Source organism: Diorhabda sublineata, chromosome X (genome assembly GCF_026230105.1).
Source record: "Diorhabda sublineata isolate icDioSubl1.1 chromosome X, icDioSubl1.1, whole genome shotgun sequence".
NCBI classification, from domain to species: domain Eukaryota; kingdom Metazoa; phylum Arthropoda; class Insecta; order Coleoptera; family Chrysomelidae; genus Diorhabda; species Diorhabda sublineata.
In genome coordinates, this window is record NC_079485.1 from 19335699 (window position 1) to 19359314 (window position 23616).

Sequence of the window (23616 nt, forward strand, 5' to 3'; positions counted from 1 at the left end):
AAAGTTAGGGTTCGATAAGGAAATGAGTTGAGTCAAAGGTGACAATTAAGGAAATGGAGGAGTTTTAATAGACTAAAATAAATTAAAAATTAACTTGAAAGATAAAAATCGTGTATGTAAGCAAAAAAATTTGGTATCAGAGATATTGATCAAATTGGAAATTATGGAACCATCGGTGACATTTATACTAAACACACAATGTTTGCGCTAACACTCACAATACACTGTTTTACTAAAGGTATACTTCAGTTGCTGAAAATGATAATTTGGTTATCGAAACCCGCGTAAAACAGTGCAAATCGAAACCTGCGAAAGACAGTGCAATTGTAAGTGTTGGTGTAGTCATGGCGTCAACAGTGTGTTTTTTAGAGATATTAGTAACATAATACTTAATACGTTTGACAGTAGAGTGAAATTATGTTATTTATGAATCAGGTTAAATAGAGCAGCTAAACAAGCATAAAAATTGTCTATGAAGTAGTTGAATGTTAAACTAATATGTAGTTTCGTATTTTGTCAACTTAGCAGTAAATTATGTGTTCAATCTTTGTGCAACTTTCAAGTTTGGATTTTATTTTTCAGTTCCTTCAAGAGTGCGTGGCTACTGTGTTCGTGCTCGGTTAAGTAAGCCATCTCAATTATTGCCTTGTAACTGGTGAGTTTCCAATTCTTATTATCTAGTTTATAGCTATTCGAAATTTGATGATTATTCAGATTATTCAATATGGATAAAAGCTGTAATTTTTCGAAATACTCTTGGAAATATTACTTCTCAATCGTCCAAACACAGGGCTTTTATTAACTGATTTTCTATCCAGAACATCTTTAGACCACTTCTCGTATACAAAATAGTTTTAATTACATCAAAATTCGAAATATCATCTTCCACAGCCTTCTTGGTCAGGAGTGTAAGGACTTGGAGTGTAATAGGTCATTTTGAGGAATTATCATCGAAATAGTCGCACAAAATTATATTATAGAATACTGCAAATTTTGACGTGAGTCGCCGTAGATTCAGCTTATTTTGTATTTCCAGAACAATATAAAATTTTGAAATTGGATCTTAAGATTTATTAATAGAAAAGCCAAATTTCTCAAACATTCCTACAATAAGACTACCAACAACGCTTTACATTTTGCACAAACCCATTTTTGAATAATGCTTTGGTGTCGGATAAAGCACATTTCCATTTTAATGGTTATACCAACAAACAAAACCATAAATTATGTGACTCTGAAAATCTAATGCGTCAGCATAATAGAGATATAGCCCCCCGTTTCTTCAAGAAAAAGGATGAAATGGAATGCCGTAAATGGTTTCTGGAGCTTCTCACTGAACAATGATATTTGGAAGTGTATGCTAAGAAACCCAAAACTATTAAACAGATGAAGCAGACTATTCGGAACAAAATATGTAAAGGAAACAACCAATGTTAAGTTGAATATTCAATTAGTAGAATAATGGAAACTAATTACTGTATCTACTAGTAAAATAATATTTATACAATCTGTGTTGCCGAAAGTGATATTAAAGCATTATAGGCGTAAAGAAACAGGTTTTTTATTAGATTAGGCTAGACGTACGAATTTGATTGCAATTTGTCAAAAATAATGAAAATATATAAGTCACTTTGGAAAATTTGTGAAAATAGAGCCAAAGACATAAGTTTTCATTCTATAAATAAATGCTTGTTCAAAAGTGAGAAGAATATGTTAATGATTCTCTCTTAGAAGTAGAATAGAGCAACACATTTTTCCACTATAAGTGAGGCTCAAAATCGCTGATGTGGAAAAAACACAAGATTGTTTGATTACTATGAATGTAAGAATATTGAATATAGAAGAATACATAGATGATTTCGTAATCTGTCATAGATATTTCAAAAATGATTATCTGATTGTATCGTATAAAACATGAATACAAAGTGACAGTCCTGTAGATAAATGTCGATAAATGTAATTATTTTTTATCATCGACATGTTTTATTTTTATGTATATCAACCATTCTTTATATCAATGATTAATGTATTTTTTAAGTAAATGTATTTTGTCATTTAAGCGTTTTTTATTGCAGTTTTATTTCAACATCTTGTTTCCATAATCATTTTCATTTTTTGCCATCTCCAGCGATGCTCGTACATTTTTAACCCTTCCAAATAATAAATGCCGTCCTCTTGTAATAAAAATATCTTTCCTGTAAGTGAAAATTCGAAGTTAGGAAATAGAAAAAAGTTGCTGGGAGTCCAATCCGGTGAATATGTTGGGTAGTCAATCAATTTGAAGGATAATCCATGAATTTTAGCCACACTTAAGCAGAATCGAAAGTCGTCGGTGAATACGATGTTACCTCTATCTGCCTTCTAGTGTTGCCATTCTTTGAACCAATTTAAATGTTGACGTTTAAAAGAAGCATTGATCGTGGGCGATATAAAAACAGAACAAAGGCTCCAATATGGCCATTTATCATCACTTTGATGCTAAGTAACTAGAGCTAGTTGCCTGAAGCGTCTATATTGATGTTTGGTGGTACGCTTTAGTTGTCTAGTTGGTCTTTTTCGATTTTTGTTGCAGTACATTTGACTCGAGGGTCAATTTCGCGAGAGGATAGACCAACATCTGGATAATCCATAATTGTAAGTATTTTGATGTCTACAAACTTCAGGCATTTTGTTAAGCTCGTAATAACTAACAATATATGGGCTATTTGGCTGCCATAAGCAGGTTTCTTAAGAAAAAAATGTCTTTATAAACGTTTATATTGTTGCTTTATGCTGTTTATCTATGTCCATAAACAAATCAATTATTCATTCTGAGTATGTCTCGAGGAATTTCAGATTTCCCCTTTTTTGATTTTTTGTATTCAAATAGTATATTTTAAAAAATAAAGTGGGTAGCTAGTAATTTCACATCATTCTAGGGCATTATAGGAATTAAATTGATTATCGTTGTTTAAGACAACATAATATCGTGTATAGAAGAGTTATAGCAATCTGCTTAAAAATAAAGTAGCGGATGATCAAAAGATCACTGATTCTGTTAATCTCTAATTATAAACATATATTTTTAAATTTCTCTAATATAAACAGCCTCTATAACTTTTTATCGATATATCCACTAACTCCATATGGTTTGATTTAAATTAAATTAAGAAAGACATATAAAATGACATATTCACATTTCAATCATTTTTTAAAATGTTGTGTCTACTTGGCTGTTTGTTAAAAAACATTGTTTTTTTCCTGCTGCTTTCATATTTTTATTAAGGTTAAACGCGACAAAATGGGTCTGATGCCTATCGTTGCGTGTAAGCTTCAAATTAACTTGGTAAATTCCACAACAAATAAATCACATAATAAAATCTTTTTTTGATATTAGGCCAATCCAAATAAATATAACTCTATTATACATTTTTATTTCAGACTATATTCTTTTTAATGAGATTTTTCACTAATTTTGATTGTTTGTTTGGTGTCAACTCATTATTTGTTTCGATTTGATCTACATGCTGTTCCATTTCTCTGTTCGTATTTTCTTCTCCAACCTCCAATATCGTTGCTACTGAAGGGTTATTGAATTGATGGTTACTTTTCGAATTTCTTCTATCCATTTGGCAATAATGAAAATAATCAAAATAAAGTAAATTAGAGACACTGGAACGAACAATAACTATGAACAATGTTCAATATGATTCTTTCATTGAAGACAAAGAAATGTTCAATGATTAAAATTTCAAAGTGGGAAGCAGATACTTCATCTAGGTCAATGAGGTTATTAATGCAAGGAAGCTTGTTGATTGCATCCGAAATTATTGGCACAGAAAAAAAATAGCAATGTTAAAGCTATTCAATACAAACATAATATACCTATAAGCGACCTCACATATATTTTTTAAAAGAAAGAGTAGTACTTCTCCGTTGACCGACGAACTTATTTTTTTTTGTTCATTAAATCTGATGACTCATAATATATATGCAAAAGTAATCCTTCTCAAGTTAAATTTGAACTTGGCTTTAGCGGTTTTGTCTTTCCTCGATATAGCGTACATAAATGTATGTTTCTATATTCGATATTCTTAAACTAAACGTTGTCATGGGTTGTGCTGCTACACTAGAGTAATTTAATTTTTTTAACAAACTTCTTCGCCAAATAGTCTGCCATATTAATATTAAAATGGAAAATATATATCAATATAAGCCTCGAGGAGAGTAACATTCTCAATTTGTCTCTGAATAGACTGAATAGATATTTTTGGATTTAGATTCTGCAGATTGATTGTGAAAAAATTTACTTACATAATATATCTCGATAGATATCGATGTGCATACATCACTGGAACTGGCCTATTTTATCGAATACTGTATCCTTGGTGTAAATGATGCTTTCTTATCATCCTTCAAAAGTGAGACAAAGATGCTGAACAGTATGGAATAAATGACAAAAAAGAAAACTTTTAATAAAATTTTAGAAAATTCGGCACTTTCATTTCATAAAGTCTTAATGGAATTTCTTGGGGCACTACCGAAAATAAGAAGTCGGAAAACTACATGACCGTTAAACTTTTAGATTATATACGTTTCGATAATATAAAAATGTTTAAATTGTTTGGGAAGTAACCATAGTAAACTATAGTTTTCTGTATTTTACTAAAAATATGTTTATGAAACTAATAGATCCGTGATAACAACAGACATTTTTCTACTTAACAAAGTGAAGAAAAATAATTTTTGAAGTAAATATGTTTACTTCAACGTTAACCATTATGCAAATTTGCAAGCATTTCTGCAGTAGGCATATAATTCATTTAAACCAGAGCTAGGATATGGCAATTCTTCAATTTACCATTGCTGACGTTGTTTTTATAAAAAGAATCACCTGGTCGTAATGGGAAGCAAGTGTACCGTCCAACACTGAAGAAGAAGAAACTGAAAAAATGGAAATGATTCAGTGGTGGAAAGCCAGGATGAAAAATTTGCGCAAATTATTATGATCACACTATATCGCATAGAAATACCAGCAGACTACATCAAAACAAAATTTAAATTGGAAACAATAGATTTGACACTGTGCTTACGAAATTGCTCTGAGTCTTAATCATGATACTGTTTTTATTATCACGAGGTTAATTATTATATTCAGTTACAGAATGATAATTTTATGTTCAAATTTAGAAGGAGATCAAAAAGTAAAAAACAAAGGTCAATTTTTATCGTATTTAGTATTAGAGAGTGTGTGGGAACAGCACGTATGAAATTATTTTGGTAACTATATAACACGTAAAAATACATCTACTACAGTTTTGAAATATATACCAATTTTCTAACCCTGGCACATATTGTCATTTCATGTGAATCCTCCACACATTGCAATATAAATAAATTGAGCCCTAACAAAAATATGTTTGATTTTTAATGGGACAAAACCTTTGTGTATAATTCTAGCTCTAATAAAATTTACTTTTGTATTATTTGAGAATTATCTAATCAAGAAAAAAGTTGTGCCGGTTCAAATCCCAAAAACAGAGGACTGCGGAGGATTACAAGAAAAAAATTATGATTTTAGTCATTTTAGATGAAATTCTATCAACATTTTTACTTTAGGCAATTTAAGGGAGTCAGATAGTCTATATGTCTATGTGTTGATCTAGTGGTAGCGTAAACAGTGTGTTCAGTACGTATGAATTTTTCTTTGTTGATAGCTCAACAAGTTTAGAGGTATTAAATCGGGGAATCTTACGGGCTATTCAAATAAGTTTTACGTTACAATTCAATGCTTAAAACATAATTTAACACTGCCTTACAGCTCTAATTGGGAAGCGTCTTTTGAAACACAATTTCTGAGAACCAAATGTATATTGTAGAATGATATACTAAGAATTGTAGTGGATGAAAAACTAGAATCGTAAGCCACATGGTTTGGAGATAATCGCAATAGGATTAAAATTTGAATAATTGCTTGCAAGAATTCCAAATATCGTAGTCCTTTCAGAGTTTTTTCTTATGATATTGGTCCGATAACTTGATTTCCGTTCCGCTATCGACCAGAGTAGAATATTTCTGAAAAATCGAAACCGCGGACACTTTTTAAAGGTCGATTTATATATAACAGTGCCGTGTCCGCTCCGTGTCAGTGCTGTATCCGAGTATTTTTGATGACATATTTATAAAATACCGAGTTGTGGTAGTGTCAGTGTATCAAAGCGTGTGTGATCAGTGACCGGGACTGAGAATTTAGGTATGGCGGCTTCGATAGAAGTCCGTGCGGTCCGTGTCAAGCCCGTGCACCAGCAGTGCCCTCAGCAAAAATATCGGTTCGGATGAATTTCTGTCCGGGAAACGCAAGTGTATAAATAGTCTCATAATTATGTACACTGTTTTTTTTTTCTATCCGGAAACTTCATAAGACGGAACGGACACGGAACCGACAAGGCACTGATATATATAAATCGACCTTAAAGCGTCTCTCAGCCGCGATAATATTTCTTACAACAGAGCAGATGAGTTGAAAAAGAACAATTTTGGCTTTACACTGTAGCTAAATATGGAATGGGCGTTTTCAAGTTTAAGCAAATTGACCCATTTCCGGTAATTTTGAAAGTCTAAATAATTTCTATATTCCTTTGCATTGAGTTTAGGGTCTAGGGCACTAATAATCCACTGCCTTAACGTATTATTTACGTCGTATTTTATTTTGTTATGGAAAAGGAAGGTAGGTTAGGTGAAAATTGTGCCCCAAATATTGGACGAGTAATCAGATACTTCAAATAAACTGGAGATTGACGCCCGTTTCGATAACCAAGTTATCGTTTTCAGACACTGAAGGTAACTGAGTGTAATTGTGAGTGTTGATGTGGTAATGCCAATTTCATATTAAATGTTAAAGTGAATAAATAACGAGGTAGTTAAACTCAATATTAGAATACTAGATGCAGTTGTTTCATGAAATCCTGATGTTTACTTATTTCTTAATGATCCATTTCAATATGGAACAAATATATGTCCAACGTATAATGAGAACAAAATTGAAATCTATTTTTGCTATATTATTTATTTTAGGAGCGAGTTATTTCTAAGATATGATATTCCAAAAGTGGGAGGGACGGAAAAAACTGAAAGCGAATACAAGATAATTCGTTGGTAAAATCAAAACTGAAAAGAAGAGTGAGATAGATTTTCACATTTGTGAATAGTTTTCATCTGCCTATTATCATTCCGGTATTACAAATATTAAATTAACTTTCAATCACGTTTAGTAATAATATTGCGTATTGTATTATAAATTTGAGGAAAAATCTGTTTTTTTTTGAATGCTACTTGTAAATTTGAATTGATATCAAAGCCATAATTATCAACAGATAAAGAGATTTGGTAGTAATAGCCAATACATAAAGTTGTGGCCAGTGTAAAAGCTTATAGCAATCAAATAGGTATTAAAAGTGATAAATGAAATATAAGCCGAATTTGAATATTACATCATAGTGACATATCCCTGTGCTCGAGCATTGTACGTCGTTATAGAGGCCAGTTACTTTTAACTCTAAACTAAGTATTATTCATGACAAACGTGTTTGACACTTTTTTGTCATTATTATTTATTGCGTACACAAGGAATCCCACCGGAAATATCCAACCCCAATAACTTTCAATGCAGACATATTTTACCCTAATACAGGGTGCGGCAGCATAACTTCCTTTTTTCAAAAGTTAATAAAACTTATTGTATGAATCAGAAAATTTTTATTCGTTTTTTATAATACAGGCACATACATAAAGTTTTGTTTTACTGAGTTTTGAAGATCAAATCAGTTAGGTGACGTCCCCCATTCTCCATACACTGAGTAAACCGATTTCTGGAGTTTGTCATGACTCTTGCCAGCATAGCAGGCGTTATGTTGGCAATTTCTTCCTGGATGTTCGTCTTCAAATCTTGTAGGGTCCTTGGACGGTTCACATACACACGGGATTTCAAAAAACCCCATAGGAAATAATCACAAGGGGTCAAATCGGGAGAGCGGGCTGGCCACTCCAAATCGCCCCTAATTGAGATAAGGCGCTCTGGGAAGTGTTCCCTCAAAACAGCCATCGATGTTCTTGAAGTGTGTGCCGTTGCTCCGTCTTGTTGGAACCAAGTGTCCCCTAAGTCCAACTCATCTAGCCGTGGGAAAAAAAATTCCTGTAACATGTTTACATATCGGTGCGAATTCACTGTCACTGTGACTTCATTTTCCTCAAAGAACCAGGGACCAATAATTCCACGTGAGTAAATTGCACACCACACTGTGACTTTAGGTGAATGCAAAGGCCGTTGATGCAATTGTCGAGGATTGGTATCAGCCCAGTAGCGCATGTTTTGTTTGTTTACGGATCCACACAAATGAAAATGGGCTTCATCACTAAAAAAAACAATAGCGTCCTCAGGAACGACTTCCAGAAAAACCTCACACGCGTTCCTCCGAGAATTGAAGTCACGTTCAGAAAGTTCCTGCACAATTGCCATCTTGTATGGATGAAAATGAAGATCATCATGAAGTATTCTCCTCACAGAACGATCGGAAAGTCCAAGGGCAGACGCATGTTTGCGCGCAGAACGCCGTGGTGATCGCAACACTGAAGTTCTAACTAACTCAATGTTCTCCGGTGATCTAATGGGCCGAGGGACTCCAGTTCTTCGTCTTGTCACACTTGCAGTTTGTCTGAACGTAGTGACCCACGTAACAATTGATTTCCGGTCCGGGACAGGGGCCAAGGGGGCTAAATTAAAGCGATTCCGAAAGGCGCGCTGGGTTGCGATCACAGAACATCCGCTCGAAAAGTAAACCTCAACGGCAAACGCACGCTCCTCACTGTTCCAACGCATGATGGCGACTGAACTGTGCCGGGACAAAACTTTATAGTCCCCCCTCTCGAACGAGACCACTAGCACTCCGTTACGACATCTACCGACTAAATGGCGAACTTTTTAAAAAAGGAAGTTATACTGCCGCACCCTGTACAAGTGTATCTCTTTTAAATGATATGTGAATTCTTTCCACAATCGTTTATAATAACTGATTTAATAATTTTGGATCATGAAAACAAAAACGTTACACAACACTGGATAGTACAAGTACAATAACTAATTGTTATGTGTTTAGAAAAAAAATCATCTTCGATTAGTTGTTCATCAATAAATTATCAAGATTTTCACGACTTTACATTTATTCTATGTATCTGGGACTAAATTTGTATTATATTCACTGAGTGCATTGCGTTGTTGGAATGATGTAGACCATTCAGGAGAAAATAGATTTCTGTGAATCTATTTCAAAAATAATAAGCATGAAAGAGCCTCGGTATGCATAATCAATAATCATCATGCGTATGTACTCTGGAAAATAGATGACATGAATATTAGCAACCTATCAGAAATAGAGCAGAAATGGGCAGTTTTGGGTCACATTCAGAATAATACTCATTCGAAATGAAAATTAGCTCAGGCTTCTGATATACACTAAGGGGGATTTCAGCTATTCTTAATGCAGGGCTCTCCAAGTGATGAAAAATCTGAAAGCACACAATACTCCATCCAAAAAATAAAATGATGCAACGGTTCGAAGCAATCAAAGAAAAGCACTTCCGTTCGTTTTTTATTCCAATATACCGTAACGAAAGTAGTGCAAATACTACCAGCAATGAAGTTCTCACATATCTGTTTTAAACAAGAATCAGCGAACTTATAGATTGTCTCCTTTGAACTTGAATATGCCTTCAAAATCTAGCAATCCCATGAATGAGGTTTTCTCGCACAGTACCAAGTGGTCGACTGCTATGCACTATTTGTTATAGATTATTTATCATATATTATTTAAAACAGTCCTCTATTATTGGTAGGTAAAATGAGTTTGACAAAGCAGTTAATACTTTTCAAATGAGACCCAATTTAAAACGTCTATTAAGTAATTAAAAAGTCACAACTGTTTTTTAAAAAAGTCATATCCTAACTTTTTTAAAAGATATAAAAAAGCAAAAATTACTCGAATAACACAGCTTTAGAAAATTTACAAATTTTTTGTTACAATATTAAGTATATCGAAAAATCAATATCGGTTACGCTACCAAGTCAGCATCTTACTTATAAAAGAATAAAATTTGCGACGGTTCGTTTCCGAGATATAGTACTTTGCATTTTTGTATGGCCAGTATATTATTTAAATTTTCTTCAACAAAAATATTGAAGGAGAAGAATAAAATAATGAAAAATTGTTTTATCTAATAACATCAAAATATTCATAGTAAGTGAAGCGACACAATTTTTCCCAGTTCTTATTGAACTCATAAGTTGGTTCAGTAGACGCATGTAATTCATCTTTCTCATCCCTTTTTCCAGTGCCAGGCAGTTATATTTATTACCGTTAGGGATTTTCTGCTAAAACAAACCAGTTTTTAATTCTTTTTCACATATACTTCAATAAACGATTAAATATAAAAAATACATTCAATTGAAAAATATATGATTAAAAAAAATAGAATTTTTAAAAATAAATCATGCATATAGGAATGAAAACGAGAAAGTGTTCAAAGATAAAAAACAGTTGAACGAGTTAAAGTAAAATTCATAGCTTTACGTAATAAATTTTAATGAAATTACGGATAATTGAATTGATAGCTGCTACATATTTTTGACAAGGGAAAATTATTTTTGGTGACTAAGACTTTTATTTTGATATTCATGTTGTAGGTGATGTATAAAGTTCCACTGATTTGTGTGACTCTTACAGTTTCAGAGGAAGTTAGGTTCTTCTGGTCTTTATCTTCATTTGCATCGCAGAAATCCATCCTTTTGCAAGTTCCCCAATTTTACTGCAACGATATAATATTTTCTACTATTCGATATATAAATTACTATACTTTAACTTACGGAAAATTCTGTAATTCTCTCAAATTCGCTCTCTCACTTGCAAACGGTTCAAAAGTCAAATTTAAAATGTCATTCGGCAAAGCACTTTAGTTACGGACAAAATAATTATGCCATTGTGTGCAAATGTAGATATAGGAAATCATCGACCTGTGTGCAAAATAAAAACACAGTCGTCATCCAATCAGATTTCTCAATTTTTTTATTTGATGTTCGATCGTTTCCGTGTTGAAATTACTTGCAATTTGAAATTTTCAATACTGGGAAACGGTATGGAATGTGTCCTATTTTATAGTGGTCGTTGGATAATTATATTTTCATTGTTTTTATTGCAAAAGTAGTTACAAAATGTGAGGGACTAATTATAGCCAATGTGAATAGGCTACTTCCCCCGTAAAAAGTTCAATGTCAAAGTAACAAATTCAATTTTTTGTTGATTTTGACTATGTAGACCTCGTTCATAAGTAAAGTAAAGTAATAAAATTTAATATTGGATCTAGGTCAATTTCAGCCACTTGAATTCCCGGATCCTTAATTCAGTTTAAAAGATTGCTTTACAAACATCATCAGATAGATCTTTGTACCTTCGCCTTTTCAAGTAGAATATGCACAACAGGAGTTGAAGAATTTATCGACAGTTAAAATTGAGTGGATAAGGTACATCAGATTTTGTTTATGTTGTTTAATATGTCTATAACTGCGAATAAATAGAGTTCCACGAATCAGCAAACTTTCTGTGTCATCTAGAAAAAAAAACCTAATTTCAGATTATGAAAATACCCTTATACAAAGGAGAAATTTTCCATTGATAATCATGGTACCAATAAAAAACATGAGTACGAGGCGATTTAATGGAAGAGTAATTCTTTAGAGGTTGAAAGTGTCAGATGGAAGCTGTCGATAATACAAAATAGTAATTATTCAAGCTTCATGTTTGGGTTGATTATAGTAAACTTGTTTAATTTTGCCACATTACACACACACGCACACACACACACAGTGTGTGAGTCAAAGAGAGCTGTTGAGACAGCCTCAGCTTGATGTTTTCCAGAAAAACTGTCTAGTTTCGGCACTGCAAGAAGCTGTTCTCTACCGTCAAATGAAGCAATAACTGGCAAGCGTTCTTCTTTCGAATTCCGTACATCCAACCCGGGCAATAGTTTTCCATCCCAATGGACTGTGACTACGTCGGGTACATTGTTTTGGAAGTTTTGTTAATAGAGAAATCATCGCTGTTCAGACCAAGCGCTTCTACCACCGCATTAAGAATGTAAACGGAACCTCTAATGCTTAACAGGCATCGATCTAAAGCTGCAACTAGTTTGGGTGTTATGAAATTCTTTCTACCTCTTTTTGAACTTTGACCATGGCAGGGAACGTCCGGCAAACTAAGTTCAGAATTCAAGATCGGTTCTTCGTCTGAATCTTCTAGACTTTCTAAGTTATTTGTGGTGGAAGTAGATGCAACAGCTAGTGATTCTCGTTGCCTTACAATCCTTTCCTCTTCTTTTAATCGTCGTTGTCTAGATCTTTCTTAGATTAGATAGTAATTTTGCACCATTTATTTGGTAGTTAGGCAATCCGATAAGGAAAATAATTTGTTTATCATTCCGTAATTCCACCGACATGTTTACGAACTAAGCAATGGAGCAATAATAGTTTCAAAAATCACGTATAAAATGGCAAATAAAACATGTAGTTACAAGTCATAGCGCAGTACTTAAGCAACTTGTATGGACAAGTTTAAATAGCAAGTCGGCACGGGTTATCGTTCATAAATCGAACTAATTTTTTTTTTAGTCAATATAGGGTTATTACGAAACCTTTAAAAAGGTATGCGTGAAAAAATTACAGACTTGAAATTTAAAAGACATATATATATATATATATATATATATATATATATATATATATATATATATATATATATATATATATTCTTATTCTTAGACCTTTTGTTATATTAATGCATCTAAATATTTAAAACCTAAAATACCTAAAATATCTTTTAGGTCTCTTCTGTTTCAAAATTAGTTTTTTTTGATAGTTTTTATCAAAATATTTTGAAAAGACTTAAAAAAAGTCGAAACGTGTCAAAATTTATATTTCTTTTAAAAACTAATTTTGAAGCAGAAGAGACGATATACGATTGAATGAATTTTTCAATCAATTTTTCAACAAAAAGGTATTCTTCGATTAATATCATAGAATTTGTGGTTTAGGAGATTAGTAGAGTTTAGATCGTTGTACATGCCAAGGAAGCCGTTCGCCATGAAGAGACATTCTGAAAATTGTAATTATATATTGAAAATACTTGTAGGAGGTATAAAAACACAATCAAACATTTCTTGGAGAAGTTATGAATTAATAAATAAACATTGTACCATATACTATCCAAGATCATTTTACTGGCATAAGGAAAAACTTGAGAGATTAATAATAATTATCACATCTTATTTAAAGTTTCAATATGGTAGAATTTACCTTCAATGAATATTCCCACTTGAATGAATGGTTTGGCTTCTGGTAACTCGTCTGGTTGTATACTCAACGCTTTCCGGGCAGAATTATACCCGACTGTAGCACTTGGTTGATCGCATCTTACGGGAAACAGATTTCTCTAAATAAATTGAGTAAACTATAGTCTATTTCAGAAAGGTATAGAGTAATAAAATGGTGTCGGTGTCGGCCATAGGTGTAGATCTTGAAATAGTATTGTCTGTAATATTAAACTTTCAAGTAATTGCATGAGAGAATAAGGAAAAGTATTTTTTCTGGCCTGAAGTGTCAATATCGAAATATTGTGTAGGGATTACTTAGGTAGTAGATTATACAGTTACGTTTTGCGTTTAACAGGTACCGTTTAGCCTTCTATTAATGCCTCTGCCTAATTCCAGCCCTATTTCAGATTCGGATTTCCTTTTATTTTCAGTGATTGTGAATGGATAACAATAGGCTAAACCCATAAATTGACCCCAACCCGGGTGGTACTACCTGCATTTGATAAAAAGAAAAAAAATTTACAATGAAATCAATGCCAAACTATGAAAGTGGCTTAAATATTCGTTGGGTCACTCTGTGGTCCCTTTGCATACCTCATGAGGTTTTATTACTATATATTTTTCTGAAATACCATATAGTTCCCATTTTTATTTATAGCATTATATTTTAGGATGTGTACCAAAAAAAGACGTCAAAGGTCAACAACGAACTATACGGTCATCAGCTTGTATATCAAAATGCATTAGATGCAGTTGATGTTGATCCCACAACTAGCGTACTAAAATTTAACATATCAACGACAACTATTCATAGGATTCTCCAGGAGCAGCTTCTTTACCCCTTTATATCCAGCAATACTGTCCTATTTTCATTAGTTTCTACATAAAACAAGGTTGATAATATATTTGTTGGAAAAGTACTGCTTACTGATGAAGCTGGTTCCACTCAAGACGGCTTTATTAATTCCCATAATTTACATTTATGGGCATCTGTATATATATATATATATATATATATATATATATATATATATATATATCTGTATATATATATATATATATATATATATATATATATATATATATATATATCCCCTTTTATAGCGTTATACGCCTTTGGGTTCCTAATCTCCAGGCCTGTCTATCTTGCCAGTCGTCGACTGCTAGGTTCCTTTCGGACATTGCTCTAGTGATTCCTTGTAGCCATGTTCTAGGTGGTCTTCCCCTCTTTCTTTTTTCTTTGGGGGTCCATTCTAATATTATTCTTGGTAGTCGTTCTCTTCCCATTCTCTTAACGTGTCCGTACCAAATCAACTGTTTCTTTTCTATATCTTCTACTAAAGTTCTTTCTACTTTCAATTGTCTTCTTATTTCCTCGTTTCTTATATGTTCCGTTCTAGATATTCTTGCTGCTCTCCTCCAGAAATCCATTTCCACTGCATTTAAGTTATTTTTTTGCTTTTCTGTAAGTTGCCAAACCTCGGAGCTATATGTAATTATTGGTTGTAAAATGGCGTTGTATATTCTCTTTTTTGTTTCTGGTCTAATATTCTTTTGCCACAGCACTGAGTTCAGGGCTCTTATTACTTTTCTTCCTTTGGTTATTCTGTCCCTAATTGTCCTCGTTTCGTCCTGTTGTTGTTAGTTTTACACCTAGGTATATGCATTCCTTACAGTTTTTAATTATTTTTCCCTCTAGATCTAAATTCCCAGGTGAATCTTCTGATCCTATACATATGTATTGTGTCTTCTCCGTGTTAACCTGTAGACCCCACTTTTGGTATTCTTCTATTTCTAGACATGTACTCCAGATCTTCTTTTTCCTGTGCTACCACTACCTGGTCATCGGCATAGTGCAGTGTATACAAGGTGCTCTCCCCAATAGTTAGTCCCATTCCTTTACATTTTTTTTTCCAAACTCTTAGGGCTTCATCTATGTATATGTTGAACAGAGTTGGGGATAAACAACACCCTTGTCGCAAGCCTTTGGTTGTTTTGAAGCCGTCTGTCACCTTGTTACCTATTTTTATTTTTGCTGTTGTGTCTCTGTATAGTTCTTTTATAGCCTTTATTAGAGTGGTATTTATGCTCGTTCTTTCCAGAACCTCCCATAATTTTGAGACAGGTACTGTGTCATACGCTTTCTTCAAGTCTACCAATAGTAGGTGCACTTCTTGTGATCTTACGGTTCTCTTTTCGATTATTTGTGATAGACAGAAAATACTATCTATCGTCGATCGACCTGCTCTGAAGCCGTTTTGTTCCTCGGATTCGTATGGGTGATATTCTTCACAAATGATCTCCTTTATTATTTTTCCTTATAACCTACTGAGCGTACTAGTCACTGTAATGCCCCTATAATTATTGCAGTCTTCCTTATTTCCTTTCTTGTATATGGACGTGATCCATCCTTCTTTCCACGTTTGCGGTATTGGTTCTCCATTTAGATGTCTATTGATAATTTCTGTTAGGATATTAAACAGCCTATTTGTTCCTGCTTTTATTAATTCTGCAGGTATTCCCTCTGGACCAGGAGCGCGCCCATTTTTAAGTAGTGTTATAGCTTTCTTTGTTTTTTCTACGTTGATTTTTATTGGTTCACCTGTAATCCGTATGTCTTCAGCCGGCATGTTACTATATTCAGATCTCTGTTCTCTGAGTAATGAGCGGTAATAGTCTTGCCATTTATTTGGTGATATGGTGCCTATTGGGATATTTTCTTTTCTGCCAGATCTAACATTATCTATAAATCTCCACGATTCCCTGGATTGGCGTCCTCCTAAATAGGTATCCAATTCCTTGCATTTATTTTCCCAGCTGAGGTTTTTGGCCTCTATCGCAGCGGTTTTAAATTTTGATACAGCTTCACTATATTGTTCCTTATGTTCTGCTTTTTTAGTGCTTAGCCAGGTATGATACAATCGTTGTTTTTGTTCTTTTAAATTTTGCAGTTGTTCAGTCCACCAATAATTTCGTGTTCTCTTTTTCATTTCTTTATATCCTAAGGCTTCTTTGGCTGCTTTGTGTATGCTGTCAATTACTACTTTGGTAAGATTGTCTGTTGGTTCTTGTTCGTACTCCTGTGGGAGGTTTTGGTCCAGTCTTTGTTGGTATAATAATTTTGTGCTCTCGTTCATAAGGCTTTCTATATTATAGTTTGGTATATCTATATCTGTTAAATCTTTACTGTTTTGCAGTTGATTCTTTTGTTTGTTGTCTTTGATTATTGGCATTATTAACTTAGCTTTTATCAGATGATGGTCACTTCCACATTCTGCGGATCGATATACTCTGACATTGCGCACTTTTATCTTCGTTTTTTGTTTCATTATAAGATAGTCGATTATTGATCTTAGATTTCTAGTTATTTGCGTCCATGTATATGTGTGTATTTCCTTATGTTTAAAATACCCATTCATTATTCTTAGTAAGTTATGTTGACAGACATCTATCAACCTGGAGCCATTATCATTCCTGGTATTTTCACCGTAGGGCCCTATTATCTCATGCTTCGTTTCTTTGCCAGTTCTAGCATTTAGGTCTCCCAGTATTATGATTTCTCGATCGTTACCTGTCTGAGATATTAGCTCATTTAGCGTTTCATAATACTTTTCTTTTTCATCTACCCGTGCGTCTTCATTAGGTCCATAAGTAGCAATTATTGTTATTTTGCAGCCTTTTAAATTGACATTAACTTTTATTGTTCTATCGCTTATTGCTTCCCAGCTGGAGACGTTCTTCTTATACTTCTCATGTATAAGGAGCGATATACCCCTTCTTGCATGTTCTTCTTTGTTAACGCCGCTGTATATGTGGATATATTCCCCGAGTGTTTGTGTACCTTGTCCTTTTTTCTTTGTTTCAGAGAGAGCAATAAAGTCCAGTTTATGTTTTTTAATTTCTTGTAAAATGTCATCTACCTTCGTTCTAATTCCCTGTATATTCCATGTTCCACAAATCATAGTCCGTTTTCGTTGCCATTGTCGTTTTCCATTTTGATCATCCATATTCCGAGGCCTAGTTTTCGGATTTTTAGCCAAAAGAAGTTTTTTCCAAGTGATAGGGGGCTGGCCTATCGACTTGACCCTCCTCCTTTACCCGGGCTTGGGACCGGCAGTTGTGTCCAGCGGGCTACTCAATCCACCACACCGAAACACACCAGGCGGAGTATATATATATATATATATATATATATATATATATATATATATATATATATATACAGAGACGAGTTATGTTAGATATGTTCACCTACCTTAGATACTTAACGACATATAAGTTCGAAAATTTAATTTATTTAATTATAATGAATTTTGCTTAAGTTTTTTATGTCTTTTTATCAACTGATAATATATGAATAATGAAAAAATAATCAGTTTATGATAAACAAAAAATGAAAAATTATTTTTACTCAATTTTAATTATAATAATGCTTCTAGTCAGAAGCGAAGCGTCAAGATTAATTGTTAAAAAGTTTATTGTATAAATTTGAAATTACGGGTATCTTCTGTAGAACCGACAATACCGCTAAAAAAACTTATATGATAGTGATTACACAACTAGTGAAAAATGCTGTATGTATATTAAAAATTAGCACAGTATATTTCACAGTAAAATTTGGATACGTTCCTACTGAAGAACAGCGAATATATAGAAACTATTTATCCACTGTAAGTAAATAAAGTAATAATTTAATTATTTTCTTAGTAGTTTTTAAAGTAATTCTGGTTAATTTGTATCCAATTTTAGATTAAAGTTTTTGTTAAACATGGAGGTATATAAGCCTTGTCGATTATTGAGTACAAGGTTTTGATTATTTTGTAATAAAAAACACCTAAATGTAAGAGAAAATTATTAGGATCCTAATCTCTTCTTAGTAATATTACTTGTTTTCAAATTTTTATGAGTAACAGCTGAATTTAAGTAATCTTTGCAATGTAGACAATTGGTGAAACATGTGGAAACAATGCAAATTACAATCTATCTAATTTTGCTATAAAAAATATGGCACTTTAAGTCACATTAGGAATTATCATATTTGTGTAAAAACATTACGTAACAGTTCTATCAAAGGATAATTTGTTAATTACTGTAAATCTGACAACTAAATAATTGTTATTAATAATTATTTAAATTGACAATCAACTTATTATTTCAATTCGATAGTATTTTAAGATTGGACATTGAACACAACATTATTTAAAACACAGTTATTCAAAAAAAGTCCATTTTATAGCTGATTATTCTCTCAAACTTCTCGTCTAATGTTAATTTCATTTGAAGCTGTGATATCTACATGTATGCCAGGGGCTTGGCCCAAGAATGTTCTTGGAAATTCTCGTCTTATTTTCTAATGAACTCTTAACATAGTCTTTACACGGTTACACAGCTGAATTTCCATCCTCCGTGCTGCTTTTATTTCAGAATGTTCGCTTCTGAGTCTGTCAGGAGAGAAGCTGACGAATCTTAAGCAATGTCCTGTGTATCCTTAACATTAAGTAGACCCAGGCACATAGCAATCTTTCCTAGTAATTTTTCAATGGTATTTATGCCCACGGGTTGTATGCCACACAGGAGGTCTAATTATAAACATATCGTAAATAAAGTCGTACTTTTGTAAATAGAAATATTTTGTCTTTAGACTCTTTTATAAATCTTTCTACGTTCTCTTTCGTCAAAATCAATTTTTTGTATGGTATTCTGCTGACCGTCTCTTTAGCAAAGCCAAAAGCGTAATGTGTACTTCTTGATATTGACATTGTTGCACACCGTGAGTTCACATCTCAATATTGTATGTGTAGTCGACAAAGTCGACGCCCTTAATATTTTGAATTTTCAAAATAAGCAAGTAGGATCTTTTCGTTGTTTCTTATATTTTTCAATTCGGATTGTTTTTCAAATTTTTGATAGGCCAGGACGTATCTATTTCATAATTTTTCAGGTATTAAACTACCCACTGCGGCATTTTCAGACTCTCTAACTTCAAATGAAATGTCTGATTCACTATCTGAAAACATTTCAAGTAATTACTTCCATATTCATAATACTGCAAGAACTGCTTCAATAATAACAATATTCATAACAACATTTGATTCCACGTTAGTATTTTCTTAGTAATTGAAGATTCTATTAAATATGATAAATAACTTCTAAAACTCGCTGGTGCTTGTTTTGGCAACCATTACGTTTGTTGAACTATATCGATATTTTCATAACTAGTTACTACTGATTTCATTGCAGCACCCATTTGCCTCCATTAGTGTTGAGTTAACCGCAATACCTAGTTTACTAATGCTAAAAATGTTAATACGCATATTTTGTGTGGATTAATCTAATAGTATTATGCCAAGGAGGTTTAAATTATGTCTAGCGTTAACAAATAACCATTTGCCATGTTCAGAGACATTCAGTTAATAAATATCCATTTACAAGGAAATGAAAGTATTTTGCTAAATAAACTACAATTACATGAGGCTCCTAAAATTGTTGTCGCACATTCTGAAAGCAGTACTGAAAAAAATGCTCGACTAGCAACAGTTCGGAAAATTGCCAACGAAAAAACCACATTTTGTAGCTGATGTTATGTGTAAAGATAAAACTTCTTTAGATATTGTGATATTGATATCAACCAACTGTATACGGGCTGATATAAATTCTTCGCAATATATCTTTAAAGTCAATGTTTGGACCGTTATTTTCGCACTTTCCCCAACGACTGTTGAAACCAACCCTCGTTGAACGCATAAGAATTCCAATACAATACTTATTATTTCTTACTAGAATACAAAAAACCTTGAAAAAATCAGATACAAAAAAATGGCCAGAAATGGTTGATATACATAAAAATTAAAAATTTATTGATAATAGGAAATTAATTTATGACTTTATTAAGTTAACGAAACTATTAAGAGTGTATGCTTAAAATAGAAAATAGAACACTAGTATTTTTGTATCAACAACTCCGAGATCCAGATTTCGCAAATCCATGCCATCTCACTAATACCGGAGCAACTTTGCAATGGGAGTTGTACTCTTAAAATCCTATTGATCACGGCAAACCAATTTAATAGTTTCTCTCGTCTAACTCCTAAAACTAAGGGTCCTATTTTCTTAGACTCTAATACTAACTCTAGCATGGGAACTACATATTATATACTATACTTTTAACTCGCATAGAACTATTCAAATAACTTGACAGGATTCTTTCTTTTGAGTTTTCTTCTCTGATTGGTGTTGTCGACAAGTTTAAGGCATCTACGTTCACATGGTACAGAAACCATTGTTCATGGCTCGTGGCAAACTTGATTATTATTTGATGAACAGTTAAAAGTCCCAATGGAGTTCATTATTTATAGCATATCAAGGAGCATCAACTTTGTACCCTAGTGCATTTTCTTTTCCATAACCTCAGAGTTGTATACCATTGGTTCATAACATCAAAATTTGTTTATATAATAGCACTTTATTGCATGTAGACAAACTGCAATTAATCCCCAATATCCAATACAAATTTCTGCATTTTATAAAATGGGGTTTCCGCGCAATACCGTCTATTGTGATGTTTATGCTGCGTTGCGTTTATGCTGTGTTGATATTATTCAGTTTCACTGGCACACGTTGATCTCTTCTGTCAGTGAAGTTTACATATATTACCGTGAATGACTGAAATTGGAGAATGTCGACTTTCACCGGTGAATGTCAACATTCACATAGTCGCTTGGTGAAAGATCGAAATATTTTATTACATTGTTGTATATTCGGACCTTGTCCGGTGTGTGTTGACAATCACAGATATGCTCTGGTGGAGGTCCAAAACAGAAGAGTCAAAAAACAAATCCTTTGTTCTGCTCGGAGTCAATCAGCTTTGTCAGTCTTATGCAAGCTTTGATAACGCGAGCAACGTTTTCTTAATTTTTTTTTTCCGATACCCTAATTTATACTAAATGAATACTGCAGTAAATCGTGATCTTTTTCTTGAAAAGATAAATGCATTAATTGCGGGTAAACGAGCAGACAATTGTTTTTATTATACTCAAGAAAAGTATTCTAAAATGCTTTCTGAAGTGGTTTCTGCTAAAATTAAATGCAACACACCTTTGAATTACAGACGATTAAAACGTTTTGATGTTTTAAAAATTAATGATAAAGAGAAGTTAATTGTACCATTAAAACCAGGGAAAACGAACATACAGTATTATGTTATCAATGAAGAATTGTACAGTATACTATATGAAACTCACACCAAAATACGCCACGGAGGAAGAACACGTATGCTTAAAGAGTTACAAGCTGAATACAAAAATATCACATATGAAGTAGTAATGTTGTATTTAAATTTATGCAAACAGTGTCAAATGAAACACAGTGCACCTAAGAAAGGTATTATTGTGAAGCCGATGGTTAGTTCTGAATTAAACTCAAGATGTCAAGTTGATCTGATAGATCTGCAGTCAAACAGAGATGGCGAATATAAGTTCATAATGGTGTATCAAAATCATTTAACTAAGTTTGTCCAGCTACGACCTTTGAAAACTAAAAGAGCTGAAGAAGTAGCGCATCACGTTCTTTCAACATTCTTAACATTTGGTGCATCAGCAATATTGCAATCAGATAATGGTAGAGAATTTAGTAATCAAATCATATCCGAAATATACGCTATGTGGAAAGATGTTAAAATAGTTCGTCACAGTCAAACATAAGGCTCAGTTGAAAAGGCCAATCAGGATATACAGAATATGCCAACTGCAGGGATGAACGATAACGATACAAATAAATGGTCAGATGGTTTATCCTTTGTTCAATTTGCGAAGAACACTACATACCACGAAGGAATACGCCAAAGCCCTTATGAAGCCATGATTGGCGTTAAAGCAAAAAGAGGCATAGCATCGTCTTTTTTGCCTGGCAAACAAATCGCAAATATTGAAACTGAAAAACAACTCGAAGAAATTGCTTATACTTCTGAAACCGAAAAACAAATTAAAAAAACTGTCAATGCTTATAAAAAAAATTTGAGCGGTGGTCATACCGAAAACCATATTCCAAAGAAAAATATTGAAGAGGACCTACAACCTACAACGTCTTCACATCAAATTCTGACTGAAAAAAACGAGTTGATTTACATAAGAAAATTGGGTTGAAGAGAAATTGAGTTGGTTAGCCTACAACTTATCAAAAAAAACTATAATATATGTTCGAAGTGGGCACCTTGCACTTCTCCATACTTCCGGAGTCTACGGAGGATATTTCTTTGAACTTGGAATAACATTCCAGGATTGATGATCCAACCTGAAAATTCTCATATGGAGAAGAACTACCAGAACAAATTTCATATGCTATCTTGGATTACAATACTATTCATTCTATAATCAGACATTGATACATTTATGGCAAACTACTACATATAACAATACGGAAAAACTAAATATGTGAAGATAAAATAGTATTTCATCAAAAATTGAACAAAGATGGTGGTAAGAAATATATTTTCTCCTCATGTTGCCGCGAAAAATATTGAAATCACTATTGGAATTCAAAATATAATTAACCAAAAGAAAAATATTACACTTTAGCCTTTCAATTCTACTATTATTCTAACATGAAAAATGTACCTGAATAAGGGTTTAAGAATTTAAGATCAGAATCTGGAGATGAACCCACTAGAAATAGCCATAAACATCAATTTATTTTTCCACCTGAGGAAAAATGAACTTCTTTGGATCATGATATTGAACAGTGAAATTGAAAATTGAGAACGACTAAATTCGAGTTACTCATAATACAAACCGAAAAACCATAAATTCAAACAAGATTTCGTATCTTCACGTCTTCAATGATAGAGAAGCTACCCTTTGCTGATCCTTGGTCCATTGAGTAAACATTGTTATACTTAATAATTGATTCTACCAAATTGCATATTTTTAGTCCAGTTTCATTTAATTTAATAATTAAATAGTAGTTTGACTGTTTTATCACAGTATTTTTTAAAGCCACTTTTGGTGCAGTAACCCTTAATTAGCATTTTTCGTACCCATTCTCAATAAAATAGGTTTCATATAGTTGATTAAGTTGATTAAATGGTAAAGGAAATATACGACTCTTGAAATTATTTCTTTAATTTCTTATTTCATAGACCTTTTGATATGTTTATGTTTCTAAATGTTTTTGATTTTATGATTTTAGGTCTCTTATGTTTCAAAACTAGTTTTTCTTGAAAATTTTATT

The 23616-nt window shown here is 32.9% G+C and overlaps 3 protein-coding genes across 3 annotated transcripts in view; 2 read left to right on the forward strand and 1 right to left on the reverse strand.

The window, feature by feature from the left end:
* Positions 1 to 23616, forward strand: part of LOC130450717 (metabotropic glutamate receptor) — a 566010-nt gene that overhangs the window by 51329 nt on the left and 491065 nt on the right. Inside the window, exon 2 of the mRNA XM_056789300.1 lies at positions 583 to 655. The gene's annotated coding sequence lies outside the window, so the exon portion shown is untranslated. The remainder of the gene's footprint in view (positions 1 to 582; positions 656 to 23616) is intronic.
* Positions 14228 to 17399, reverse strand: LOC130451044 (craniofacial development protein 2-like). Its single transcript, XM_056789841.1, has 2 exons — positions 15995 to 17399; positions 14228 to 14271 (listed from the first exon to the last, which is right to left on the reverse strand). Exons 1-2 carry the CDS (start codon positions 17397 to 17399, stop codon positions 14228 to 14230), a joined length of 1449 nt encoding a protein of 482 aa, XP_056645819.1.
* LOC130451045 (KRAB-A domain-containing protein 2-like) lies at positions 21336 to 22091 on the forward strand. Its single transcript, XM_056789842.1, has one exon. The coding sequence runs from the start codon at positions 21336 to 21338 to the stop codon at positions 22089 to 22091; it is 756 nt and encodes a 251-aa protein (XP_056645820.1).